This window comes from Scaptodrosophila lebanonensis, unplaced genomic scaffold (genome assembly GCF_003285725.1).
Source record: "Scaptodrosophila lebanonensis strain 11010-0011.00,11010-0021.00 unplaced genomic scaffold, SlebRS2 tig00000061-arrow-pilon, whole genome shotgun sequence".
NCBI lineage: Eukaryota > Metazoa > Arthropoda > Insecta > Diptera > Drosophilidae > Scaptodrosophila > Scaptodrosophila lebanonensis.
Genome location: NW_022060554.1, coordinates 1,511,965 through 1,530,331, shown reverse-complemented (window position 1 = coordinate 1,530,331; position 18,367 = coordinate 1,511,965). Strand labels below are relative to the sequence as shown.

Genomic DNA, 18,367 nt, shown 5'->3' with positions numbered 1-18,367 from the left:
ATATGATAGGCATGTACCCTTAAAAAAGAAAATTTTTAAAGCTAGTCATAAACCATGGTTTAATCATGGTATTGCTACAATAATTAGGGAACGCGATACTGCGTACTCTAGGTGGAAGCGATACAAAACTCCAGAACTTTACCAGCAATTTAAGATTTTAAGACGGTCAGTAAATAAAATGATTTCTAGGGAAAAGTGTCACTATTACTCTGTCAAATTCAAAAACGCAATATCAGCTAAGCAGAGATGGGGTGAGCTCAAAAAGTTTGGTATAGGAAAACGAAAAGTTTCCCCAAAAATTACAGCTGATGTCAATGACCTGAACAGAAAATTTCTGCAATCGACTGTACCAGATATCTTGATTAACCTTTACATTGACGCCATAGTAAATACTGTCTGTACTAATAGCTTTAGTTTTATGTGTGTAACTCCCTGTGATGTCCTGAGCTCTGTTCTTAGAATTAAGTCAAACGCCATTGGTATGGATAATATGCATCCAAAATTTCGTAAATTAATTCTGCCCAAAATAATTAATCACATAACGCACATGTGTAACACTGCGCTTACGACTTCGTGTTTTCCCGATAGTTGGAAATTAGCCAAAGTAATTCCCGTTCACAAGGGTAAGGATGAATACAGACCAATATCCATTCTGCCATTTCTATCCAAGGTTTTCGAAAATATTATGGCTAATCAAATCAATAAATACCTAGCACAACATTCATTACTGTGCAATAAACAATCTGGTTTTCGCAAATTTAGAAGTTGTACTACTGCCATACTAGACGTTACAGAAAATATTAGAGAGCAACTTGACGATAGTAATGTTACATTTTTGATGCTTCTAGACTTTAGCAAACGGTAGATCATAATATCTTATGTACGAAGTTACACAAATTCTTTAATTTTACAAGCAGTGCTGTAAAATTAATATCGTCCTATTTACATGGACGAAGCCAAGCTGTGACAACCGATAGTGCTATATCAACATTTCTACTTGTAAAACGTGGAGTACCCCAAGGTTCAATCCTTGGTCCACTCCTCTTCTCGTTATATGTTAATGATCTCCCGGCCTCGTTGTCCAATTGAAGTGTTCATATGTACGCTGATGATGTCCAAATGTATGTTAGTTGTCCGTTACGTAGTATAAATGAGTGTGTGAATTTATGTAATGATGAACTGTCAAATGTTAGTAAATGGGCTAAGTGCAATGTCTTGTCACTAAATCCTGGAAAATCGAAATGCATTATAATATATAAAAAGTTACTTAGTACGGAAAATTTGCCTAAGTTATCACTCAATAACGCACAAATTCAATACGTGGATCATATTCTAAATCTTGGTATCACCTTCAACCGTTCTTTGTCCTGGAGTGATCACGTATCCAAGGCTGCAGGAAAAACTTATGGCTTACTCAGACAACTTTCGTTGACTCAGCAATTCTTGCCCATAGATATCAGACTATTAATCGCTAAAACCTATCTGATACCCACGCTCTGCTATGGTATCGAAATTTTTAGTAACTGCGATAGTGCCTCTCAGCACAAACTAAATGTAGCATATAATAATATAGCCCGATATGTTTATAATGTAAAGAGGGGAGAGCACATATCCAGTTTGGCACACAGCATTTACCATATGAAGTTTAGAACATGGGTAGATTCTAGAAACTTAATTATGATGCATAAAATTATATATACCAGAGAACCGGGCTATTTATTTGAAAAACTACGTTTTAGTGCATCCTCAAGAACCAATAATATAAACACTATACGATACAATCTTGGCTGTTCTGAACGGCAGTTCTTTATTCATGCTATTCGGCTGTGGAATCAGCTACCTCAATATTTAAAGAAAATTAGTAGTGCATCGCAATTTAGGGAAAAATTAAATTTGTTCTTAAAAATAAGTAACTAACAACATAAAATATCTACAACATAATATAGTCTATTAGATTTAACTTCAATTTTATAAAATAGGTTAACCAGATTAATCAAACCGTCTTAAATTTGTTTAATGAAAATTGTATGTTTCTAGTGACTAGTGCATTAATTTATAAGAATTTATTTCTTGTTGCACTAGGAAATAATAATAATATAATTATTTTAGTGAGGTATATATACAAGGTGCGTTCCAAAGTCAACAGGAACTTCTGAATCTAGCGCCCCCTGGTGGCGCTATCTATATGTCGACTGGTGCGTTGGAATTTGCTATCTTTATCGATTGTCCAGTGAGAATTTCATGACATTTCATCGATTGGAAGTGAAGTTATTGCGTTTTATGTGACAGTATGTTTGTGTTATCGGTGCGAAAATGAGCTTCGAACAAAGAGCCAGCATTAAATTTTGTTTAAAATTGGTAAAACTTTTACCGAAACTTTTACCAGTCGGATGCTCTATGTGCTAGAGTATCAAAACTATCGATAGTTGAATCCGTCGATACAATCAATAATTCCATCGAAGTTTGAATGCAATTAACAGAAAATTTAAATAATAACATCTTATAATTTATTGAGATCAATTAGAACAAATCATATACAAACATACATATGTACATCTGCCCGCAACGCAAAGAAGAATATGCGTAGGTCCGCTTTCGGTTAGCGGCGGTAACTGTAAACTTTTGGCATTTTGCCTTTAAAATTAACAGGCGTAAATGATCAAAACGAAAGAAGAAGCGCGAGCCATTGACTTGCAGTTGTTGTTGTTTTTCGTTTTTAAAATTTTATTTAAAATCATAGAACATTATTTATTACAATCAAACAACAGTGCTCGATTGTCCAATGTATACATACATACATACATACATGCTATATGTACGTACATACATACATACAGTGGGCGCCAAAAGTCTACATACGATCCAATATTTTGCTACCTGGCCGAACTAAAGATATTTATTATAAAACTAATGATGCAGTTTCGTAGCTTATCTATTCTTATGGAAGAAAACGAAAAATGATTAACTTAAGATGTATCCTTACAAAGATATAAACGAAAAACCACATTTCTTCCTTGACAAAAGCGTACATACGACGTAAAAATTTGTGAGAATTCGTAAAAATTCGGAGATTTAAAGCACTTGACCCCCATCATAATATTTATTTTAATATTTGGTAGGACCTCCACGTTCTTCAATGACGGTCTGAAGACGCTTCGGTGTTTTTATTCTGCAAAGTAGACTGAAGCCCTTCCTTCAGGCTTCACGCACTGGTAACGTCATATTTCCTCAGCTTCCGGTCTAAAAGGTCCCATGTGTGCCCAATATTGTTCAAATCCTGGCTTTATTGCGGAATATTCAATTGGCGTGGTGCATTGTAGAGCAACCAAACCCTGACAACGTAATCCGTACGTTTTGGGTTGATGTCCTGTTGGAACAACCATCGACCATTTCATTTAAATTTTGTTCCAATATATTCTTGAAGTCAAGACGATCCATATTGCCCATGATAAAATCCAAATTTCCTACTCCAGACATAGCAACAGCACCCCAAACTATCACACTACCTCCGTCATGTTGGACTGTAACGACCAAATGATTAGGATTCAATGCTCCGTTTACCTTTCGCTAAACTTCAGTTCTTCCATTATTTCCGAATACATTAAACATTGATTCGTCGGTAAGCAAAACTCTTTTCGGTTTTTTTTTTTTTGGACCTCTGCTGTGAAAACCATTTATGTTTAAAGTTTTTTGAATTGTTCTTGGATGCACAGTTTTTTGTGATATGGAAGCCGTGTGTTCGGCTAATTTTGGAGCAAGAATCTTTGGAATTTTGTCCACATCTTTCAAAATAAATCAGAAATCTCTATAATCAATCATTTTTGGTCAACTACTTCGAGGCTTATTCTCGACACTGCTATTGTTCTTACAGTTTTTTAATATTGTCTGTACAGTAAACTTGCTAATATTTAAAAGTTTAGTACTTTTAGTTCTTATTTCTGTAATTTAAGAGTAATTTTCGCAAATCGGTGGAGGTTTCTTTATGGCAAGCCATTTCTATGCACGTAATCCTCTTGCGAGTTCTCAGAAAGCTTCTAAACGATATGCGAATAATTTCTAGAACCAAGCAAAATCAAGAACTTTTAAAACCGAAGGCGTACCGTTTTATTGGCGATGTACAGCTCGAAGAATAAAGTTTGAAATGAAATCGTACGTACACTTTTGTCAAGTAAGAAATATGCTTTTTCGTTTATATCTTTGTAACGATACATTATAAGTTTATGATTTTTCGTTTTCATCCATTAAAATAAAGAAGCTACGAAACTGCACCGTTAGTTTTTTAATAAATACCTTGATTAGGATTCAATGCTGCGTTTATCTTTCGGTAAACTTTGATTCTTCCATTTCGAATGCATGAAACATTGATTCGTCGGTAAGCAAAACTTCTCCAAAAATCGAAGTCCTTGTCTTTATATTTATACGAATTTCCTAAACAAATCTTACATTTTTTTTTCGATTGTTAGCGGTTTTATTCCTTGGAGCTCTGCTGTGAAAACCATTTTTGTTTTGCAAAATTTTGAATTGTTCTTGTATGCACAGTTTTTAGTGATATGAAAGCGAAGTGTTCGGCTAATTTTGAACCACGAATCTTTGGAATTTTGTCCACTTCATTCAAAATAAAAGAGAAATCTATGATCAATCATTTTTGGTCAATTACTTCGAGGCTTATTCTCGACACGGCTATTGTTCTTATAGTTTTTCAATATTGTCTGTACAGTAAACTTGCCAAGATTTAAAAGTTTAGTTCATTTTGTTCTCAATTCTGTACTTTAGGAGTAATTTTCGCAATTTGGTGGAGATTTCTTTATGGCAAGCCATTTCTATGAACGAAATCCTCTTGCAAGTTCTCAGAAAGCCTCTAAAGAATATAAAGAAGAATTTTTAGAACCAAGCATTATCAAGAGCTTTAATAATCGAGGGCGTACCGTTTTATTGGCGATGCACAGCTCGAAGAATATAGTGTCAAATTAAATCGTACGTACAATTTTGTCAAGGAAGAAATAAGGATACATCTTAAGTTAACAACTTTTCGTTTTCTTTCATAAGAATAGATAAGCTACGAAACTGCATCATTAATTTTTTAATAAATATCTTTGGTTCGGCCAGGTATAAAAATATTGGATCGTATGTAGACTTTTGGCGCCCACTGTATATATATATGGCAATAACTTCCTGTTAAAACGGCCTATCATTATGAAAATTTTCCGAAGTTCAATGAAAAATTCCAATAAATACGGGAGTTATGGATCAGTGATTACGGTGGAGAGGGAGGGAAATTCCAAATACACATTTTCTGGAATACAATTTGGTGTTATTAGCTCTTATAGTCTCCCAGATATAGGGGATTATACGAACGGCGTTACGGAAAATCCCCATTACCGGAGCAGTGGGGTGATGGGAGGGACAATAAAAAATAAATAAATAAACTTGCACAGCGTACACAAATACGACATCTTCGTGCAAGTATGTATGCAGTACAGAAATAAGGGAAAGCCGCAACAACTACAGCTGCGGGCAGAGATTATATTTATGCCTATAACTTTCTTTTTAATTGATCTACCATAACGAAACATTATTATTAACGGAATGCGACTTTAGGGGGGGTATCAGAAAAAAAAACACAAACTCGGCCTTTCTCGGACTTTGAATCTGGATACCAAGTTTGGTTATTATAGCTCTTATACTTTCTGAGATTCTTGCGTTCATACAGACGGACGGACAGACATGGCTATATCGACTCGTTTTGCCTACTACATACATTCGCAGAAAACTAGTATACCCTTTCACCTTTTGGGTACAGGGTATAAAAGTAATAGAATTAATTTATTACTACGCACCTGGTACATTGGTAATAGAAGTGGAACCTACAGCTGCTCCCAGATGCGGTAGTAAAACTATATTTGTCGGCGTTGCGATACTTCCAGGTAACGTAACTTGAACTGAAGATGCAGCAAACATGTTAGATGCAGCACAGCTACTAGAGGGACCGGTGGGCGTATTAGGTGACGAGGATGAAGGGGAAGTTGATTGAGAAGATGAGTTTGCAGCTGATTGGTAGCAGCTGCTGCTCTGATGCGAATATTCGAATGACGACGGGTTGCAAGCGGAGGGCGTGGTTGGCGAACTTGTGGCGGCCGTATACTATAGAAATTGCATTAATTTAGCGTTATAATCATTGACATCGTTCTTACCTGGTGCATTTCAGCACTTGCTCTTTTACTGCTTATCCTGCGAAACAACGAAGTTTTACGTTTTTTATCGTGATCTCTTTTTGTTTGTTTTTTCGGCCGGTTAACGCCCTTTTTTGCCAGTTTACTCTGCAGCAAGTCACGTTTTCGACCTCCGGTTTGAATGCTGGTGTGTTCTAGGGGGGTGGAGCGTAATGTCACGTGTTCGCCGCCACTTAAAAGCAGCTGCAGTACCTGAGTATGGAAGAGACCCTGTACAGCTTCTCCATTGACATGTGTTATTAAATCTGCGGGACGAAGGCCAGCCTCAAAAGCTGGACTTCCCTCATCCACAGCCATGACCAGATGATGCATGGTATAGAAATCCGTGTCTCCATAGTATACTCTGATAGTGTGTACAGTAAACCCAAAGCCTTGTGGGCCACGTCTTATAATTATAGGTGGCTTTAAATTAGTTACTAGCGGCGAAAGCTCACGGCATGGGGAAGTATCACGGGAACTGGCAGTGCTTGACCCATTGCCCCCTCCCCCAGGCGACTGCATACCACATATCTGTGGTGCCAGTTGGTTTGTGTCCAGCGTTGATGATGCCATCAGCGATAGACCAAGCGCTGAAGCAGACTTAACGATGGAACGTGAACGGTGATGTTTGTTAAAAGTATCTCCAGCTGGACCATCTCTTGTATTGGGCTGGTGCGATACATGGGGCTCACAAGTGATTCCTGTCGAAGAAGTTCCACCGCCAACTGTCTCATCCTCTATGGATATAGAAAAGCGAGGTAGAATATCACGAGAGACAACACCTTTTCGCTTTCGATTGATTTGGGGGGAGAAGTCATCGCTGTCTGTTTGAGAGCTCTCAGGTGTGCTGCGCGAGAAGTTTCCTACTGTTGCCGCCAAAGTTACAGACGGAACCTTGGTCATAGGCTGGGATACCGACGTGTTTATATTTGTGTTGGGCGGCATACTGTGCCGTTGTTGCAAACGGGCAGACCTTTCACTCCCGTTTTTCACCGATAATGATGCAGGCTGCAAATAGCAATTTAGCATGCGCAACTCAGCATCATTACCAATAGTCACATTATGTAGCAGCTCCGGTAAATAGTCTGCATCTGGTGTGGAAGGCACCTTAAAACAGCCCGAAGATAACTGTAAGACAGGACAAATTGTTGGGTGTTTTTAAAATTGTGGAAATCACTGAACTCACATCTAGTTTACGTAGCTGTGGCGTGTTCAAAAATTTATTAACCAATACACCCTCGCCAATTGTAGTTCGCTTCAATGTGGTTCCGGCTGGAACATTATCATCAGTTTCGTTTGAAGTAATATCTCCCGTTGGAGCGGGAATTCGCTCTTTCAGGATATTCGGTTCAGAAGCACTATTAACCGTAGCATGACGCGACCAGCTGTAATGCTGTTTACGGTACTGGGGAGTGTAGGAATTGAATGAACCAAAGACCGGCGTGTCATCTGTGTCGTCTGTGTCATCACCATCCAAATCATGATTATAGCGATCCATGCGTGCTTTTAAAAAAAAAAATAAATGAGTTTATAGCAACGGTTTTACATAGAAGTGCATTACGTACTATCAAAATAGCTGGTGTCTTCTTCACTGCATAATTGTGGGACAAACTCAGCTTTTTGACGTAGCAGAGAGTTCCAGTCCATGCCAGAAAAGTACACGTGATCCTTTACCTCAATTACCCCCGTTTGAGTCCCCAGGCGATCGCGAGGATTCTGTTGAAGTAGTTGCGTTATGATATCTCTGGCCTCTGGTTGTACCGGCCAATCCTCTTTGTCTGGCCACTCAATGTCATCGTTTACTGTATGTGCAAACAATTCTTCAGCGGTTTCGCCGAAAAAAGGCACGCAGCCAATGAGAAACTCGTAAAGTATAATACCCATCGACCACCAGTCGACGGGTTTTCCGTAGCCCTGCCTTAATATTACTTCTGGTGCTATATACTCGGGAGTTCCATAAACCTAAGAAAATATAATACAAATACAACTATAAAATATTCTTATAGCCTATTTAAGCCCATTTTTTACCTGCTTATCAGAAAATTGACGGGTTTCCGAATCTATATAGCCTTCATACAGATTTGTGGCCAATGACATAAGACCCATTTTAGAGAGGCCGAAATCTGTAAGCTTAATGTGGCCCAGAGCCGTGATAAGCAGATTGTCAGGTTTAAGATCGCGATGCACGATTCCATAGCTGTGGAGGTATTCCACGGCTAATACTGTTTCAGCAAAATAAAAACGCGCCATGTCGGCGGGTAGTGGCCCAATGTTTTTCAGAAGTGTACCACAGTCACCACCTTCAACGTACTCCATAACCAGGCACAGGTGTTTTTTTGTTTCAAAGGAGCAGTACATGCTTACGACGAAAGGATTATCTGCGAACGATAGTATATCGCGTTCCGCAAACACCTGCTCCACTTGATTTCGTAAAATTAAATTGTTCTTGTTGATTTTTTTCATAGCAAAGCGCTGTCGTGTTGTTTTGTGTTTAACTAGGTAGACGGCACCATATGCCCCATTTGAGATCAGCTTTGCTATATCGAAGTCATTTTCATGCGGCAAGGGTTGTTGATGTGTCAATACCTTAGCTTCCTCATTCATTTCACCTTTCGGTGCTTTTATATGACAAGATGACAAATCAAAGCTTGAAATTGGTTTCTCATCACTGGCTACCGGTGTTTGCGGTGGTTGCTGGGGCAATTGAAGCGGAGTGCTGCAACCACTTGCGCCGCTTCCGTCATTGCTCTGCTTTCTGACGTCGACTTCATTTGCGCTGCATGAGTCAAAAATCAAATGGTTGGGTGAGTTAATGGCATTAGCGGCCATTTTCTCTGCGCATATCTGCTGAGTTTCTATAAGCTCTTGTTGTAACTCTACTAAGGGATCGCGGTTGAGACCCAGTTTATGAATAATATATTGGGGAATATCTGCCTTTATGCCTTGAATTGCTCTTGCTTGTCCTTCGGCAGCTTCAAGCAAATGGTAAAACTCTTGTGGGTCAAATTCAAGGCACTCAAGGAGGCGCGCTGGGCGTGAAATTATCAAAAGCAATTTTTTAATAACACCAGTAAGGTCAGCAGCCGCTTCAGGAGATTTTTCCTTGGTCTCTAAAAGCAGACGTTCCAAGTTTTCACTTAGCTCATAAAAATATTGCGATGTGATTAGCCTAGCCTCAGATTTGTGCAGGCAATCTCGAGCCATTTCCAGAACTTGATGATGAACAAATCTATTTCCAAAAAAAAAAAAAAAATTAAAACGTATCGTAAACGGAAAATTATTGTTAATTATGTTAGTCGGTGCAAACTTTTTTTCCATACCGTACGATTGGTTGCGAATCACGAAAATTATTACAAGCAGCACTTTTGTTTTCATTGATAAAGTGGGTAAGACGATCTTCCATTTGATGCGTGGCTTTAGGAAAACGATCCTTATAAAGAGTGTTCATCATGGAAATTTCGTTCTCTACAATTGGTGAACGAGAAGGGCTGGATAGAGATCGCGAACGGGGACGAAAATTGGGTGATATGCGGCCGCTTGTATTTTTTGGAATCGGTTGACCCACGACAGAGTTTTCCTTTAAGTCGACACAACAATTGACACAAACAGTAGGTGGTGGAAGTTTTTGCGGCTGCATCACCTTGAACTTTTGGTCCACGCCAACGTGTTTGACACCATGTTGTTTAGAGTGTTCTGGGCAGCAGACGACGCGCCCAATAGCCGTAGACACGCCAATTTCATCCTGGTTTTTAGGTATGTTATGGTGCAATTGGTTAAGGGTCTCCTGGCTAGAGCACTGCGACTGAAATAAGAAAGTCTAAAATTTGTAGACATGTATAGTTTTTAACTTTACCGATAAATTAGAACTACCAGGGGTTGTGCCATACCCCGAGGACGGCAACGAAGCCACCGACCACCGACGTCCATCAACACCGCGACACGAGGCAATGCGTTTAATAGGCGCAAACACAAATGGCATAGGTGAATTAATACGTGGGCTTTCAATCGGACTAGCTAAGTAAGGGGAATGGGTACGAGAGTTTGCAGCAGTGTTTGTCATCAAACTCAGGCGGTGATGGGCCACGCCACTCGAAGCAACAGTGCCTCCGCCACCTCGTATTAAAACACCGTGGAGATGGTGCTTGTTTATGCTACTGCCAGCATAATTGGGAGCTCGTGAGATGTTCAATGCTGAAGCCGGTGAGGTTAACGTAGAGTTGCTGTGAACTGGCCGCGTAGATGAGGCGCTGAGCTCAAAGCGAATATATTTGCCTGTGAGACAGGGTGCAGATTTTCCCAAAGATGAATTCCGCATGCGCAACAAATTTGAGGTTTCTGATATGAACATTTAAAGTTTGTAAGCAAGTAAATATTAGGAACAAAGGGAACTTACCACTGCTTACCGCACGCTGCTGGTAGGATATCTTGCGTAAAAGTGCAGTGTAGCCTCGTGAATGTAGGGAGTTGGAACTTCCAGACAATCCACCTGATGATGATTTAGTTAGATTTAAGTTACGCACCAAGGATTGTGTTGACGATGAGCATGTCGCATCACCAATCTTTGCAGGAGAAATGGGAAACATCTCCAAACCATCCGAAGACTTGGCAGTAAGACTTTCGTCATTGATTGCCAGTACTTCAGTTGATGTTGCAATCTCTTGGTCGAGATCATCGAATACAAGAACTCTTGCCGAATAACTGGACTGTGGACGTATACGAGAGAGATTAGTAGCATGCCGCTTAGCTACAATATTGCTGCTAACTTTGCGATTGTTACTCGAACGCTGTGATGTGGACGAAAGGTCTGGGTTTCCGGGGCTAATAGACATATCTAAGTCACATAAACCATCGTTAAAGACAGTTGGTTCACCCTCGCTCAAGTTGCATGATAGTTTCTGTGGTGTTGAAGTTGAAAGTATTCCGGTCATTGTGGATATTGCCGTTTGGCTGTTCGCCACAGGAAGTTGCTCGTTGCAACTCATTGCAATATAAAATTAGTATTTTTTTATTAATTTTTTTAATGCATGATCTGCTTTATGAGCACAACAAGGGTAGTTAATACGCTTCAGCATGGCGTTGAACTATTTTAAAAGCCCGACTGCTGCAAAAAATTTAAAGGCAATACGTTAAGATTCTGATTGCAATTTCTATAGTCTGTACATGAAATGTACAAGAGTATATTAGGTTTGCGGGAGCTGAAAATGTAACAGGCAGAAAGAGGCGTGGTAGAACTCACAAAGCATATACCTCATCGAAAGAAGTATATGTGCATAGATGTTTTTTTTAAATAAAAGTATTATAAGCAAACGAACAAATCAAACTATATTTTTAATTTCTAGTAATAATGGGTAGATTTGAAACATATAACACAAAATTATCAAATGGCTTCAACTTTAAATTTAGTAAATTAAATAAAAATAGTTCTTAGGAAATAAGTATATGAGCACTTTTCATTTTTGCCTCAATTTGTTTAAGTCTTGTGTTAATTTTTGACGTTAAGAATATCTTAATAGTTTATATGCTCTCCATTTCCCGTTATAATCTTCATTACGCGGTTAGGCTTTGTGTTGGCCAATTCTCTTGATTTGTTCCCATTCTGCAATCAAAACATCTTTAAGTTGTTTTGTTGTGTAAAACTGCCGACCATTCCTATAAACTTTGGCTAATAGGATTCCCCAGAGGTCTTCGTTCAGGTTTGAGTCTGGGCTTAGCGCTGGCCACTCTACAACAGGTATCTATATATATAAAACAGTTTGTCCTGACTGACTGACTGATTGGTGATCAACGCACAGCCCAAACGGTAAAGGCTAGGAAGCTGAAATTTGGGCTCAAGTATCCTATCAGGGTGTAGATGCGCACAAAGAAGGGATTTTGGAAAATTCGAGCTCCAAAAGGGGGAAAAGTAGCTCCAAAGTTTGTTTGAAAAATCCGCATTTTTCAACCGATCGACTTAAAACTTAGTTTCTAAAATCAATTAAAGAATACAAACAAAACTGCTTACTCGGATTTTCGAAATTTGTGTTGGAGCTTGAATTATTGGGGTTTTAATATTTATTCACTATTTCAAATGAAAAGTTTGTGTTATAAATTTAGTCCAATCGATTTAAAATTTGGGTAATGTAATCTACGTAACTAAATCTACAACTTTGCATTCAAGGATTTTCAAAATATGCATTTTACAAAAGCAGGCAGAACAAACAATACAAAATATCAAACAGTTGGGGACAACTAAGTATACATACACACACACACATGCAAGCAGCTGTTCGTGTAGTTGCGTGCAAACGATTGAAATAGCCAAAGCAAAATGTGAGACACTAATGTGTGAATGTCCATAGATACATATGTATGTGCACATCTATGTATGTACATATGTATCTACATATACATGTATGTACATTCGTCTTGCACTGACAGAGCAAGAAATGTTAATTAATTGAAAATTATATAACATTTTTAAAAGTAATTTTTTCTTTGTTTACTGCATTTGGCATTAGTGTTTTCATTAATAACTTTATGCAGCAACAACAAATATCAAATAGTTGGGGACATCACATACACACACTCACACACACAACAAGCAACAGTTCGTGTCTATGTGTGCGGTTCTCTACGTACGGTTGAAAAAGTAAAGAGAAACATATGTACATATGTATGTATGCCTGTTTATGAATATAGCATGTATGTACATTCGTATTAATGTATACATTGGGCAATCGAACACAGTTGTTTGATTGTAAAAAAAAATAATGCTTTAAAAACAACAACAACTGCCATTAAGTCATTAGCTCGCTCTTCTTCTTTCGTTTTGACCATTTAATGTTAATTGCAAAGGCAAAACGCCAAAATGTTACAGTTACCGTCGCTAGGCAACGACTGCGAAAACGATAGTAAAGCAGAAACCGAATAACGGAGCTACGCATATTCTGCTTTGCATTGCGGGCAGATGTATGTATGTATGTATATGATTTGTTCTTATTGATCTCAATAAATAATTAGATTTTATTATTTAAATATTCTGCTTATTGCATTCAAACTTCGATATTTTGATGGTATCGGTGCCAGTGCTTTTTGATCGTGGCTCATCGATGCACGGCATTGACACGAGTGCCGTGTTTCATATTCCGAGTTTGTGCGTGGCCGTATTGACTCAATATGGCACGAAAAGACTCAAATGTGAATTTAAATTTGGACTCAAGTATCGTTTCATAGTATCCATCATAGTGTAGGAGCACACTAAGAAAGGCTTTTGGAAAATTCTAGCTCCAACGGGGGGAAAACGAGCTTTAAAAAATATTAGTTATAGTGGTCATGTTCGTTTAACGAAATAGTTTGTCAAGAACAAAAATGTAACGGACTACTGAACAATTTTTTGTCAAGAACAGAAAATGTTCATTTAAATACCTTAAATGCCTTCCTACTGGTAACCTTTAAGGTGAAAACATATGGGTAGGTTATGCACACACAAAATAAATACAATTGGAAACATATTGAGCCGGGTTAAGACGGGCAATACCTGCTAGTATTTCATAAAGATAAAAATCCCTTAGTAGGTCTCCCGCAAATTCAATAAGTTGACTTTCCAACAGATGTATATATAATCCCGATTTGGTTTAATTTTGAATAAAACTAATCCAGGTCTTTCCAGCATATCCAAATGCAGCCCAAATAATCAATGATACGCCACTGTAGTTCCGCTTATGACGGGTTTGCCGTGGTGGCCTGAAATTACGGCAATATTTAAGGCAGCCATCTGGGTCGTCTAGGTTAAGTTTTTTCTCGCCGAAAAGAATAACATTGCGAAATTTATTTGTCCAAAATTTGTGCTTTTCAGCAAATGCTAAACGAGTCCGACGGAAGTGGAAGTAGTAGAAGGTACACCTCTCGGGAAGTATATTTAGCGTTAATATTTTCAACCAGAATTTGGTGGACTCGTCTTCTAGTAACATTGAGATCTAAATGACCCCTTATCTCGTTACAAGACATGTCCTTTTGAACAACAGGACGCCTAACTTCCCGTTTACAACGTTCGTCAATGCTGGTTGGTCTTCCGTAGCGTTTGATCTCACCATAAGAATCAGGGTTCTTAAGGAAATTTTTTATTGTGTTTCGGTGTCGATTGACTCTGGCAGCTATATCAGCTATTTTTGTACCTTTTCCTCTTATTAAGCCTCGATCATTCGCTATTAAATGCATTCCATGTGGCATTTTAGGTAAAATCCACATTATGAACATTCATTATTAAAAATCAGTGCACTACAAGTAGTTTACTGACGTTTTTATAGCCTGTACCTAAAGGGTAAAAGATACGAGTGTACATGGACCACACAAAGTATATATATTCTTGATCAGGATGACAAGCCGAGTCGATATAGTCTGTCTGCCCGTCTGTATGAACGCAAGGATCTAGAGCTAGAATAGCCAAACTTGGTATCCAGATTCTTCTAAGCCCGAGAAAGGACGAGTTTGTTCATTTTTCCCGATGCACCCCGTACTCCCCCCCATTTGTGATTTTCTATAACACCAGTAATTCTTGGAATTTTGGATTTTAGTAGTCACATCCAGTTAGTGATTATATATCCGTATACCAAGTTTCATTATGATAGGTTTATTAGAAAGAAAGTTATAGCCATATAACCAGACTCAAGCTGTGTCCGCTGCTGTATTTGTTGCTGCTTTGACATAATTATGTAATACACACATACATATGTACAAGTACACAAACACGCATAGACACGATTCTGATGTAAACGTATGTATGGAATATTTTATATTTAATTTAATTAATTTATTTAAATAATTAAATTTTTTTGAAAAAATTTTTTTTTTGTGGGGTGGTACTTAAGAGTTGAGCCTGATCGACTTTAGCATTCCTTTCTTGTTTTAAATATGTTTTACACTTATTTAATGAAAAGACATAAACTTTGTAGCACACTGACCGTCAAAAGTACTCTAATCGCTGTTTGCACATATACTTATTTTCTAAGCAAATCAAATGACGCCAAACAAATTTATGAAAACGGTACTAAGAATGGCGACCAAAGAAGAATTTTGCACAGTCATTCTCAAAATAGACTACAAGTACACACTTCTGCATACCAAAAACAAATGTACCGGTACCACTAAAAATGAGAGACATTCAAATATTTATGCACATATATTTCTTTCCAAGAGATATATTCTTGATCAGCACGACAAAACGAGTCGATCTATGTCTGTCTGTCCGTCCGTGTGAATACCTGGATCTCAGAGAGATAGAGACTGATACAGAGATTACACTTATGGTTATAACTTCCTTTAAAATTGATCTATCATGATGAAACTTAGCATTCCGACACATATTCACCAACAGGAGATATTTGATTAAAAAATGCCAAGAATTACCGGAGTTATGGAAAGTCACTAATCTACGTATTCATCTAAAGCGTCTTGGACAACATTTGGTGACCCTAGGTCTTATAATTTCTGAAATATGGGTGATTATAGGAACAGCGTTACGGAAAATCCCCATTATCGGACTGGGGGACCGGCGGGAATCAAACAAAGTCAAATATACTTGCACAGCGTAATTTGGTGTCTCCAGCTGTTATGGGCTCTGGGATCCAGGTGTTCATATGGAAGAGCGGACAGACTATAACATGGTGACTGGCAATTAAGCTTTGTGTTTTTAATTGCTTTCAATAGGCAACAACTCAATGTGTATATTATTCTAGAGCCATTGTACTTGTTTAAGTTAAATCCCATTGAGTTTTTGCAAAAATGCGTTGTTACCGGTATCTTGAGCCTGGTTTTCGGAAATCTGCTTCATAAGAGGCGACGATGATTCCATCCACCGATAAATTTATATGGATAGTTTTAGAAAAAGGAAACATGCGAAGTTAAGAGATACCCAGTTAATTTGGCCAAAAAAATATTTTTTCGATCTCACATCGTTGACGCATCTAAATTCTACGTACCACATTACGAATTGCCTTACGAAACTGTATTCTCCGAAAATGACTCCGTCCAAGTATTATGTTTCCCAATATATCCGTGAAGGGGTTTCAAAAAGTCCATAAAATGGCGATAAACTGAGGTAACACTGTTAATTAATTATCCCCCCTTTGTGACCATTTACTATAATAAAAATTTTATGCACAAGGGACTTAATAATCACTTTACACTTCATAAAATATTTCAGTAAAGTAAAAATGCATTCGCATTAAAATAAACTGTGACAATATAGCTCTCACTATGTTATTATAAGTATTTTCAAAATGCAATAAAAGCAAATAATATATTTTATTTATTTTTACCATACAACCCTAAACATGAGATTGAATTTTTGTTTTGCTTATATGAACATAAACTGAACACACATATGTATGTGTATATGCGTATGTATGTATGTATGTATATGTATGCATGCGTATGTATGTACGTATGATGTTTACATCAAGTGCGTAGTATGTATATACATATGTATATGTACCTACATATGACAATAAGTACACACATACAAAAGTCCATAAGTACATATATGCATATGTAAATATATTTAACACATATGCAACATTTGCAATAAACTGGGTTTTCTTATTATATTATCACTACTTAATATTTCTGCTTGAGTACAAAGACACAATTCGCGAGGGTAAGTTAAGAATAACAATTTCTTTGCATTACAAAACTGACAGGATTTGACGACTCGTTTCGATTTTTCGTTTACAAATTTCCGATAACTTTGATAACTTTCTTTATATCATTCTAGTACCCGTATTCACTGTAGAGCTGCAAAAAAGTGAAACATCGTGGTTCGAAATCGATTTAATCGATGTTCAACAAACATGTAAACACCAATTTATTGTTAGAGAGTCGAGTAATGTTAAAAAGTCAAATGCATGCCTAAATTTATAAACTATTGCTTGAAATTGTCGCTGATAATGTTTAATCTTATCGAAAACGCCAATAAACTTCTTTTTTTTTCAGCTTTACGATTAATCGACTTAAAAGGAAAATACCAAAACAAAAAAGTAGCAAAACGTTTAGAGCTAACAGTTGGCGTTTCACCTTTGTGTTCGTTCGCCAGCACTTTTATCACTTTCGTGAAATTTTTTTTGTATCTTCGTCCCTCTTCGTTACAGCATGCCCTTGAAATTCTCTCGTATTTTTTAACTATTGCAAATTATGTTGTTATGCTTGCTTGTGATCCTGCTATTGCTGTACTTTAAAAACATAACATATTTTGGCAACAAAAAAAAAAAAAAAACAAACATCGAATAACACAAGAAAATCATAACTTACCAGGTGGGCATAAATAAGCAGAAAATATTGCTTTTTAATTTATGATTAAGTTGGTGTGGTGGTTGAGCTTATATTGTAATTAGAACAAGAAAAACTACATTTTGTGAAAAAATAAGGTAATGCCAACGAGTAAGAGCATAAGCTCTGTAAACAACAAGGAAAAAATTAGCCAGAATCGTGCTCGGCAGCAACAATAACTTTTTTACTTTTTTATACGCGCACCCGATGTGACGGTACGAACAACAACTGCATTACTCTCTCTCTCCCCTGCGTTAATATGCTCACCCATCACATTGCAAAGTGGGTCATGGACTGCCCAGTGCCCGTCTCCAGACCCCTACTGTCTTACCAATGAATTGCTGATAACAACAACGACTAGTATAATGCTCTCGCTTAAACTGTGTCTCCGACTTCGTCAACGACAACAACAACAGCAGTCTCTCAGCGCCTGGTATTATCAACTCACTGCGACCTGCCCGGCAGCCAAATTGTACAGAATTAGTTAAAAAACTCACTACCAAAATTGGCGAAAACAAATTCTATGTTACGTCTATAAAAAGGGGTAGTATAAATGAAACTAAATTACAAGTTAATGATGTTTCATACCTATCAATCACTGGTCAAATACCTCGACGATGACAAGATGAACTACTATACCTCCCAACTTAAAAGTAGCAAGGGATTACAAGTAGTTAATAAAGGAATCGAGCCAACAGTTCCAATCAACGAGATAAAATATGGACTTAAAGATAAGGGCTTTGAATTCAAAATGGCCATGAACATAATAAATAGAAATAAAATTCCCCAACCAATATTCTAGGTAGTTCCCCATGTTATAAGCTGCAATATCTACTGCACCGTAAAATCACCGCTGA

The 18,367-nt window shown here is 37.6% G+C and overlaps 1 protein-coding gene across 5 annotated transcripts in view; it reads right to left on the bottom strand.

Annotated features, from left to right (window-relative positions):
* LOC115624514 (microtubule-associated serine/threonine-protein kinase 3) overlaps window positions 1–16,313 on the bottom strand; it is a 38,297-nt gene extending 21,984 nt beyond the window's left edge. For 2 of the 5 annotated variants that reach the window (XM_030519226.1, XM_030519229.1), the window contains exons 1-9: window positions 16,166–16,307; window positions 10,603–11,310; window positions 10,063–10,544; window positions 9,530–10,011; window positions 8,238–9,438; window positions 7,775–8,171; window positions 7,396–7,712; window positions 6,192–7,337; window positions 5,838–6,141 (exon numbers count right to left, since the gene is read on the bottom strand). In XM_030519226.1, coding sequence (XP_030375086.1) covers window positions 5,838–6,141; window positions 6,192–7,337; window positions 7,396–7,712; window positions 7,775–8,171; window positions 8,238–9,438; window positions 9,530–10,011; window positions 10,063–10,544; window positions 10,603–11,191 — 4,918 coding nt within the window. In that variant the 5' untranslated portion in view covers window positions 11,192–11,310; window positions 16,166–16,307. Of the gene's footprint in view, window positions 1–5,837; window positions 6,142–6,191; window positions 7,338–7,395; window positions 7,713–7,774; window positions 8,172–8,237; window positions 9,439–9,529; window positions 10,012–10,062; window positions 10,545–10,602; window positions 11,311–16,165 lie in introns of all 5 variants that reach the window. The other 3 variants (XM_030519227.1, XM_030519228.1, XM_030519230.1) reach the window with 3 other exon arrangements.
* Between the last annotated feature and the right edge of the window lie 2,054 nt (window positions 16,314–18,367).